The 10943-nt window shown below is 37.8% G+C and overlaps 2 protein-coding genes across 4 annotated transcripts; one reads left to right on the top strand and one right to left on the bottom strand.

Moving 5' to 3' along the window:
* Window positions 1–613: 613 nt before the first annotated feature.
* LOC107769595 (calcium-dependent protein kinase 11) lies at window positions 614–4531 on the top strand. Its single transcript, XM_016588818.2, has 7 exons — window positions 614–1298; window positions 1813–1956; window positions 2086–2238; window positions 2322–2437; window positions 3157–3324; window positions 3490–3714; window positions 4216–4531. The coding sequence occupies exons 1-7, from the start codon at window positions 743–745 to the stop codon at window positions 4354–4356; spliced, it is 1503 nt and encodes a 500-aa protein (XP_016444304.1). The 5' UTR covers window positions 614–742; the 3' UTR covers window positions 4357–4531.
* Window positions 4532–5044: 513 nt separating this feature from the next.
* On the bottom strand, window positions 5045–10641 carry LOC107769596 (putative membrane protein At4g09580). 3 transcript variants are annotated; one of them, XM_016588821.2, is made up of 4 exons: window positions 10065–10641; window positions 6450–6720; window positions 6172–6342; window positions 5045–5586 (listed from the first exon to the last, which is right to left on the bottom strand). In XM_016588821.2, exons 1-4 carry the CDS (start codon window positions 10199–10201, stop codon window positions 5455–5457), a joined length of 711 nt encoding a protein of 236 aa, XP_016444307.1. In that variant the 5' UTR covers window positions 10202–10641; the 3' UTR covers window positions 5045–5454. The 3 variants fall into 3 exon arrangements, with proteins under 3 accessions (XP_016444307.1, XP_016444305.1, XP_016444306.1); XM_016588819.2 differs by having other exon boundaries at window positions 9930–10637; XM_016588820.2 differs by lacking the exon at window positions 5045–5586 and adding an exon at window positions 5593–5753 and having other exon boundaries at window positions 9930–10641.
* Window positions 10642–10943: the final 302 nt, after the last annotated feature.

Below are 10943 nucleotides of genomic sequence, written 5' to 3'. Positions count from 1 at the left end.
GCACCTGAAAAATGTCGATACAAATAAGTGCTTGTCGTACAATTATTAGAGTTATCATTTAAAAAGTTAAAAAAAAATGAATATATAGCACATGTAATAAATGCAATATGTGTATAATGCATGTATTACATGCGTTATACTAGTGAATTATCATGACAATCATTACATGCAAAATTGAAGTGCTTAGCACATGTATTACATGCGCTATAACGTATAGTGTACGTAAAAATATGCGCTATGTATAAAATGATACACAATTTTTTTTATGCACCTATTATGTTCTCTTGAGTCTAAAAAGTTGCTACTTAAGTTCCAGACTCACACTAAAGTATTTAAATTAAAATTTGTAACTAGAATATATCTAAACTCTACCTTTTCTATAACGAAAAGTATACTTTCACATTTTCTCAGATAAAAACAATTTCCGATACAAAATATATACACAAATTATTTAAATAGTATACTATTCTTTAGATATTTTAAGTACAGTCAAACTTTTTATTTGTTACCTCACACGCAAATAGGAATAGGAAAAGAAAACAAAAAATATAGTGATTGATAATGGGACGTGACTCCCACCTAAACTGCCTTCCAATAAATAACACGACCCCAACCCAAGTCAACTATAGCCACCACATTCCACGCCAGAAAACCATTAACAAAGATCAAGAAAATAACAATTTTTCTCGTAATTTCCAATATCAAGAAACAAAAGCAGCTAGACATCAAGAATATTCATTCAATGGAAATCCCAAATAGCACAACAGAAATGAAGAAAGGTAGGGCATCTCAGAATGTCCTGCCATACGAAACAGCAAGAATAGGGGAAAAGTACACTCTTGGGAAGAAACTAGGGCAAGGGCAATTTGGGACAACATACCAATGCATAGAAAATGCAACAGGGGTTGAATATGCGTGCAAATCAATCCCAAAAAGGAAGCTATTATGCAGGGAAGATTATGAGGATGTGTGGAGAGAGATACAGATAATGCATCATTTATCTGAACACCCTTATGTAGTGAGGATTAAAGGGACATATGAGGACAATCTGTTTGTCCATATTGTTATGGAATTGTGTAAAGGTGGGGAGCTTTTTGATAGGATTGTTGAAAAGGGACATTTTAGTGAGAAGAAAGCAGCACAATTGATGAACACTATTGTCAAGGTTGTGGAGGCTTGTCATTCTCTTGGTGTCATGCATAGAGATCTCAAACCTGAGAATTTCCTCTTTGATACCTCTCATGAAGATGCCAAGCTTAAGGCTACTGATTTTGGCTTGTCTATTTTCTATAAACCTGGTTCGTTTCCATCATACTTTTCTTCTTCTAATGCTGATTGAACTCTGCCAATACAAATTATATCAGATATAATACAACGCTCCTTCCTATATGTCGTTCATCTAAAATTAAATTTGCTGAGCACCTATTATTCTTAGGTGATCATGTCCTGTTTCCATTTTAGAATCGGATTTTTCGCTATGACTTCTTGTTAAATTCATTTGCTTTGTCTTTCAACAATGTTTTGAGATGTAATTGGAGCAAAAGCTTATATGCAAATTAGCAATGTAGTGGAAATTCGGGAGAAAGGAACCCTTACGTGAGTTAAACAATAGGGACATAAAGTCAACTGCATAACATTGAACCAAATATAAATTTCTTTATGAACTTTGTGTTAATTCAGTCTCGTCTCAAACATGGCATCGTTCCCTTTCAATGTATGATTCAATCATTTTTAGCTGATCGTCCGTGATTGTGGTGTGATATTGGACTATTTGAATGTGCTCTAACAACATAAACTAAATTTTTTTCGCAGGGCAGTATCACTCGGATGTTGTCGGAAGTCCTTATTATGTTGCTCCTGAAGTATTGCACAAATTCTATGGGCCTGAAATAGATGTCTGGAGTGCTGGAGTCATCCTTTACATCTTATTATGTGGGGTTCCACCTTTCTGGGCTGGTAAATTTTGCAATGTTGGTAATTTTGTATCTTCTTTCTTTATTAGACAGGAAGATCGAATGCTGATTGTCTACTTCTCTCTATCTAACTAAATTCCTTGATTTTCTTTTCTCAAATTTTGGCTTGCAGAGACGGACAATGGTATATTCCGACAGATATTGAAAGGAAAGATAGATTTTGAATCAGAACCTTGGCCTCACATTTCGAATAGTGCAAAAGATTTGGTAAAGAAGATGCTCACCAGGGATCCTAGAGCACGAATAACTGCACATCAAGTTCTATGTGTGTTAAGCTTTTAACGGAAGTTGCAAAATCAATATATAATTTCATCCTCAGCATGTTTCTTTAATTTGTTCGTTGTTTAGGTCATCCTTGGATTGTGGACGACAACGTTGCTCCAGACAGACCCTTGGGTTCTGCAGTTTTATCGCGCCTAAAGCAGTTCTGTGATATGAACAAACTCAAGAAGATGGCTTTACGAGTGAGTATTCTTTTACTAGATTTCCTTCTTTTCTCTCAGTTAACTTTTTAGCTGTAATTTTTTGTTCTGCTTTAGTATATTTGATGCTCATATGCCGAGATTCTTAGATTTGAATAGAAACATAAGTATTGCAGCACTAGCAGTGGTATGAGGATATGTCGGGTTATTAATTTGGCCTCTTTATGTGGATTATGGATCATGTGTAGATATGCAAGTTGTTTGTGTTCGTCTGTTGTCAAGATAATTCCACTTGTGAATGGATCAACATGCTTACTCTATTTTATGATCTGTTCAACGTTGAAAGGGATGGAATTTGGATCGTGGAACTTGCGCAATGCTGTTCTGCACAGGGTACCTAAAAACAGCTTTATCATCTGCTGTTTGGGTTTTCCCAAGTGCGTTATCATTCGGGAATCTGAACTTGGTGTCTGTTTTCAATTAATGAGCTAAAAAAATGAATCATGAAAACTTTTGGACTTTAATGTGTATCTTGATATTGTAGAAGAGATCATGCAATCTGAAATATATGCAACTCCTATTGAAAAACCTGGTGCCATCAAGTATATTGCCTATTTCTGCATGATTCAGCAAGGAATCTACTTGAGATTCTTGGGACCAAACAAAACTAAAAACTATCTTTTATGAGTCAATTACTCTATAATACATGAAGTATACCTAGCTCAGACTCCGCATGCGTACACTGATTACTATATAAACAGGTCATAGCAGAAAGGCTTTCAGAGGAAGAAATAGGCGGCCTAAAGCAATTGTTCAAGATGATTGACACAGACAACTCTGGAACAATCACATATGAGGAACTAAAACATGGTTTGAAAAGAGTAGGATCTGATCTAACGGAGTCCGAAATCAGGGCCTTGATGAATGCGGTACTTGTTCTTTATTCTATCTCTTTATTTAACTCCATATCGACTATTCATGAAATTCCTTTAGTAGGTTTTGTTCAGTAGATAAAGGCAGGATTAGTTATCTCCCCCAGGGATTATAGTCCATTCACATAAGTGGCAAATGACATGCCACAATGTTTTCTGTAGGCTGACTTTGACAACAATGGCACTATCGATTATGGTGAATTCATAGCTGCGACATTGCATTTGAACAAGATGGAGAGGGAGGAGAATCTTCTTGCTGCATTTTCCTACTTTGACAAGGATGGTAGTGGTTACATCACCATTGATGAGCTTCAACAAGCTTGCCAAGATTTTGGCTTTGGTGACGCTAAATTGGAAGATATTATCAAAGAGATTGATATAGACAATGTAAGTCCCCATAACTCTAAACCACTCTTTTATGATATGACAAGACGTTAATGTGTTTGATTCTCAAGAGTTGATATATAATCCATGACTATAAAAGATATTTTATTTTTTCTTGAAACTCGATGGATAATGTGCTTGCCCATTTATCCTATCCATTTAATTATGCCAAAACATTTCATGCAAATAGAAAATTGGACAACTAATGTCCCAATTATGTGCAAAATTGGACAAATAAAAATATAAATTATGTCCATGCACTTCTTTAAGTGTTAATTAACCCATCGAGTTCAATGCACCCTCCCTCCTTGGGACCATGTTTGCAATTCTAGTTATTCCCCTAACACCCTAGGCTAGTTAACCAAAGAAGGTAAAAATCAGGATTGTGAAACTATTCCAATAACTAGAATGTTAAATGCAAGAATCCAAACTTAAAGAGTGGGTTTTGAGGATTCCCTAGTTAATAATCTCTCTCTCTCTCTCTTTTTTTATATGGTTTGGCAGGATGGACGCATAGATTATGGGGAATTTGCAACTATGATGAAGAAGGGAAATACAGGACTGGCAGCCAGAACAATGAGAGGCAATTTAAATTTCAACCTCGCAGATGCTCTTGGAGCCAGTGACAGTGTCAAAGATCAATAGGAGATTGCTCTTCATTTTGTAATAATAGCTCCTTGAAATTTTAAAATGCAACACAAGCCTGGTATTAAGTGGAAAGGATAAAACGACAGGTTAATTGTCCACCGAATTTCGAACCTTGTGCCAACGACCCTCAAAGATTTCTTGATTATTAAAAAAAAAGAAATTTTAAACCCAATGTTTTTTTGTTTTTCAAATTCTACTTCTTATGATTCAGAAGCTCAAAGTCGGTTAAAGGAGTTAGTTATATACATAATGGATATTACCAACTTTATATTTGATTTGTTTTTCAGATATACTTTTTCCATACTATGGGGGTGTAATGTTTACTTCTTTAATTGCACCTTGTCAAATTAAGAAAATATGACGTGGATCATAGTACTTACATTCCTAAGAAAAAGCTTCATTTTTATCTTATTATTTCATCTAAGAATAATGATTTTAGCCTAAATCACAACCATATTCTCCTTTAGTATTGGATTCTCATGAAATAGACGACACAACACAAACACTTTACATCAATATTAGTGGCGATTCAATCATTTGGAGATGTTCAAATCTGTTACATGCATAATAATAAAGCAGCCATAAAACAAGCAACTGAGTACAATCCTTAACAAGCATTTTAGAGCATAAAAGGGATGTAATGAGCTCCTTGGCCAGTTGCTGCCTTTCACAGCTTCATGCATTTGACCAAATTTTGCAAATTTTATTGATCTATTTATCGAAAAATAATCCATAAGATCAAACAACACCGTGTTCCACTATGAAGGTAATTGCAATGACAATGTTTTCATCTTACAATCAGAATCTATTTACTGTCTGTTACTTTTGGCATTGCAGTAAATAGGGAGTAGTAGTATATTCTATCACTTCGGCGTCAACCGATGACAGGGAGTAAATGGTTAACATAAAAAATGGGCGAAGAACACAGTATATAACAATTATCAACCCTCCTGATTAAACCTGTCATCACATGAAACTGCCTTTCCACCGTACTGGAAAATGAAGGGCTGTACCTCGGTCCTGCCTCAAATTTGCTGTGAAGTCGTAATACATATGTTAAAGTTCCTTTACAAGGTGATCTGCTGGTCGAAAACTCTATTCGTATATTCGCTTCCTCTTCAAGGCGGTTGGCAAAATTATGAGAGCACCAATGAGGAAAAGCACAGACAACGTCTTGAAATCATATAGATCTTTGACAGACTTCAGTTCCCCAAGTGCTACGCCGGCCTGACAATGTGAAGAATGAAAGCAGCACTTATGAGGTTGCAGTCATACAAATGGTTGTACATCACAAGCAATTCATCTGATATCATCTCAACCAAAATGTTAAATGTGCCAGCTCAGCCTCGAGTCCTGCCCAAGTCTAGTTGGCTGCACTAGTTGGGATCTGCCGCCTGGATCAATCGCCAAATTATTCAACTAAAGAGTATTTTGACATATTTTTATGCCCTATATTTCTCAGTCCATTCACCCAGTATAGCTTACTATTTTGAGAATTACCAAACAAGACTCTTGATAACCTTACCTCATTCACTCCCATAAAATGTCACAAATTATCATATGACAGCTAACCCTCCTGCCAGCAAACAATTGGATTACAGTTTATCTTATACTCCCTATAAATATAATCTCTTTTTGGAGAACCACGTTACAGTTCTTTTCAACGTACCAATAATCTCTTCTAGGACACAATAGTCTAAACAACTTCAAGGAACAGAAAATACAGACAAGAAAGCTGAAGAGAAAGAGGGGAAGAAGAAAAAAAGAAAGAAATGGAAGATAGAAACCACTACTAACAGAAGAAAGACTTACCTTTACTGTAATATAAGCAGCTGGGATGAGACCAACTGCAGTGGCCAAAAAGAAAGTATGGAATGGTATATCCACAATAGGAGATGCCAAATTGATGAAAAGATTTGGCAATGTTGGAGTTATTCTCAAAAAAAGCATGTAATTGAGCAACTTATCCCGACGCTTGGCTATCTGAAACCACAAAGTTTCTCATTAGTGTGCACCAAATTGAGAGCTATGATGAATATAGTAGAAATAGGTAGCACATCACTAGTAATTACTTTCAGAAGATTACAGACCTCTGCCTGGAAAAATCTCAACTTTTCAGGCCACATCCAGTTAACTATAGGCCTGCCGATCAATTTAGACAGAAAATAGCAGGACGATGCACCAGCTGTTGCATTAAAGACAACCAAGAGAAGCCCTCTGAAAACGCCGAAAAGTGCTCCAGCAAGTAAGGACATGAAAATTGTCCCAGGAATCATAAATGTCTGCATGAATATGTATATTGAGCAGTAACCAAGAATGAATTTTGCCGGGTAGACTTCCGCATACATTCCGAGGTTATCCCTGAATGAAACAAAATAACCTAATGAGTCATGACATTCCAACAAAAATGGAACCAGCAGAAAAAATTAAGGACACACCTCGCAAAGCATGAGATCCAGTGTCAACAACTATAGGGGTATCAAGCTGTTGAGTCACACTATGAAGGTGTGGGAGAGGGTGGTGGAGCAGAGAGTGAGGACATGTATATCTATCTTTGAGAACCAGTTCGGATTTATGCTGGGACGGTCAACTATAGAAGCCATTCACCTTGTGAGACGATTGGTGGAGCAATATAGGGAGAGGAAAAGGACTTGCACATGGTGCTCATTGACCTAGAGAAGGCTTATGACAAAGTCCCGAGGGAGGTGTTATGGAGATGTTTGGAGATCAGCAGTCCCAGTGGCGTACATTAGGGTGATTAAGGACATGTACGAAGGTGCTAAGACTCGGGTGAGGACTGCGGGAGGAGATTCAGAGTTCTTCCCTATGGAGATGGGGTTGCATCAGGGATCAGCCCTTAGCCCGTTTTTGTTTGCCCTAGCATTGGATGTGTTGACACGACACATACAAGGGAGGGTGCCGTGGTGTACGTTATTCGCTGATGACATAGTTTTGATTGACGAGACGCGAGGTGGTGTTAATGCTAGGTTGGAAGTTTGGAACAAACGCTGGAGTCCAAAGGTTTCAAGTTGAGTAGGTCGAGTGCAAGTTCAGTGATGAGAGGCATGAAGAAGAAGTGGAAGTTAAGATTGATACTCAAGTCATTCCCACAAGAGATAGTTTCAAGTATCTTGGGTCTATAATCCAAGGCAACAGAGAGATTGACGAGGATGTTACTCACCGCATTGGAGCGGGTTGGATAAGATGGAGGCTAGCTTCGGGGGTTTTATGCGATAAGAATGTGCCGCCTAGACTTAAAGGGTAAATTCTACAAGGTGGTGGTTAGACCAGCTATGTTGTATGGAGCTGAGTGTTGGCCCGTCAAGAAGTCCCATGTCCACAAGATGAGCATGGCTGAAATTAGGATGTTGAAATGGATGTGTGGACATACCAGGAAAGACAAGATCGGGAATGAAGTTATTAGGGATAAGGCGGGAGTGGCATCAGTGGAAGCCAAGTTGCGGGAATCGAGGCTGCGATGGTTTGGGCATGTGAGAAGGAGAGACATAGATGCCCCGGTTAGGAGGTGTGAGAGGTTGACCATGGCGAGCTTGAGTAAGGGTAGGGGTAGGCCAAAAAAGTATTGGGGAGGGGTTATTAGACAGGACATGTCGGTGCTTCACCTAACTGAGGACATGACTAGCGATAGGGAGATGTGGAGGTCGATGATTAAGGTGGTGGGTTGACAGGTAGTTTTGAGTTTCTCCTAGGTTACCAGTAGTACTAGTAATATTCTTGTTGTTGGTTGAAATTTACTTCCTTTTAGTCTGTTATTATATCTGGTACTTAGCAAAAAAGTCCAATGTTTTTGTATGCTACTGGAAATTGTTGCTCCCTGATTATTACTATTTGATGCTATTCTTTCTCTCTTTTACTGGAAATTGTTGCTCCCGATTGCTACTATCTGATGTTACTTTTTCTCTCTACCTCCCCAGGTAGGGGTAAGGTCTGCGTACACATTACCCTCCCCAGACCCCACTTGTGGGACTATACTGGGTATGTTGTTGTAGATCTAGTGTCGTATCAAAATACTTTTACAAAAATTTAGAAAAGAAAACACCATTAGCAGAAATTACATGAAAGTTTCCAATCATTGAGCAACAGTACAAGCATGCGATGATGAAGAAATAAGGATAGCCACCAGTAAGAAAGATGCTACTATTAGACGCTAACTTACTTTTTTCTTTCTTTCTGGATAACAGAGTAATCCACAGTGTTGCAAGGTTTGAAACCCGGAGGATAACCATTCTCCACTTAAATAATAAGGTTTTTGTCTGAAATAGGGTTTGAACCCATGATGTGATGTGCACCTAACGCACACATCATGTGTTGTGCTTTTACCACAAGTAAAGCCTTGGGGGCGATGCGTACTTTCTCTCTTGCTACTCAACCTTGCAAATATTATAGTTATTCACGGAGCCAAACCAAAAGTTTGAGGGTCAATATGTATCTAGCCTGTTTGATTTTCTTAATATTACTTGCTTATATTTCGTGCCTCATATATTTTCATCAGAAAACTAAAGAGTGATCTCCTCTTCTCCAAAATATTTTCTGATGAGTCCAAGCTTTGAAACAAAATGATTGGGTAAGGTCTGCCTTCTTGAAGGTAGCGGTAAGGTCTGCGTATACACTACCCTCCCCAGACCCCACTTGTGGGATTACACTGGGTTTTTTGTTGTTGTAAATGAAAAACGTGCTACCCTAAACATCTTCAACAGAAAAACAAGGGTAATATATAGCCTCCCCCTACTTTCTTCTGTTTAAATTACTATCATCACTTATTGAGGGGGGCAGGGTGAATCTAAGGTGAATGAGAAACTCATAATCCATCCAGTAATCACTTGGGGGGGGGGGGGGTACAAATATTGAAACAAGATTTTCGTGACATCAACAATAACCACTTCCCAATACAAATAGGAACAACCAACAGAAACTCAAAAACATTTGAGGCCTAAAAAATGCGTGGATATTCGTCATACAACTTTAGAGCCAGTCTACTGCCATTGCAAACAGTTAGTGCTCTCCTGATAAGTTACAACTAGTAAAAAATTCGATCTCCAATTCACAGACTATCTCAACCTCTATTGTAACTTTCAAATGACTCTACATTTCCTTGAATAAGTTATAAAGTCGATTAAAAGAACCACTAACTTGCAGACTAGGCATATTTACAATAAAATCACTTGAAGTATGAATATAATTTTCCCTCAAATACAAAACAATACTCCTTTTGTTTCATTTTATGTGACACTATTTCCTTATTAATATGTTCCTAAAAGAATGACACGTTTCTATATTTGAAAATAATTTAACTTTCATTTTACCTTCAACGAGAAGCTTTTATAGTCACACAAATCTTATGGCATGACATGTATAGAATTACGGCATGACATGTATCGAGTTAAGCTATGTCAAGTAAATTGTAATATCTACACAGAAAAATTCCTATTTGATTTGACAAGTAAAATAAATCAATTCCGTCAACTTCAACCCATAATTTCCAAACACAATACCTAAAGATCATAAATGAGGGAAGCACAGAGACAAATAATAGTGAAAAGTGAGACTACTTGAGAATGCGGAGATCAGAGATGGTACGAGGCAGCTTAAGTTGAGCATACTCAGGAGCTGGCATTGACAAGTAAATGCAAAGCAAGCCTGTTGAGAACACCAAAATAACAGCAAAAGCTGCTCCAAATTCCCACCTTGACAATGGAAACTTCCCTTCCTTGTACCTCTTTCCCGTCGGCGAATCCAATTCAGCTGCAACACACGACATATCCACCCTCTTCTCTTCATCAAACCGACCCGTATCCACCACTATACTCCTTGGTGCAGCCATTACCACAGCAAATATTGATCGTGACACTCTAATTCTGATTCATGCTGATCCAACTAGAAAAAACTTCAAATTCTAAGCGTTCTTGATTTCACAAATCTAACCAATACCTCCTCACCAAAATGCCCAATTAATTACAGGGACTTTTCAGGAATGGACTGATCCATGAAACCCAGATTTTGTAAAATATCAATAGAAATAAATTAAATGAGCAGAAAAAACAGAATTGGGAGCTTGGGGTTACAGCACAGAACACAAAGAAAAAAACAAGAGGACAAGGATTATATAAGTTAGGGATTTTGGGATACTTTCTTAGATTCTTTTTCGTTCTACATTTTTTTTTTTTTTTTACTTTTCGTTTCAAGCTAAGGACTTGCGATATTTCCTTGATATAAAAGGCATATGCTTTTCTTGATTTGGTGAGATTGAAGAAAGCGACAGTTGAGAAACGTTTTCAATTATCTAGTAGTATATACTAAAAAACACATGGAATCCATTTATTAATTTTGTGTAAACATAAGAAATTCTTTTAGAACTTGCTTGGTGTATTGGTAAAAAAGTGGACATATCACATGGCCAAATCAACTGATGACACATAGCGGGCGATGCCAAATTGAGTACGGAAACAATCGATGGATCTAGGAATGGCAATGGAGCGGTGCGGGTGCGGGACGGGTTTCAGCATTCGCGGGGAGGGGTGGGTTACAGTGTTTGCGGAGGTGGGGCGGGGCGGGTTCTAATTTCT

This window comes from Nicotiana tabacum, chromosome 16 (assembly GCF_000715075.1).
Source record: "Nicotiana tabacum cultivar K326 chromosome 16, ASM71507v2, whole genome shotgun sequence".
NCBI lineage: Eukaryota > Viridiplantae > Streptophyta > Magnoliopsida > Solanales > Solanaceae > Nicotiana > Nicotiana tabacum.
The sequence above is the reverse complement of the archived record's forward strand: the minus strand, read 5'-3'. Positions and strand labels throughout refer to the sequence as shown.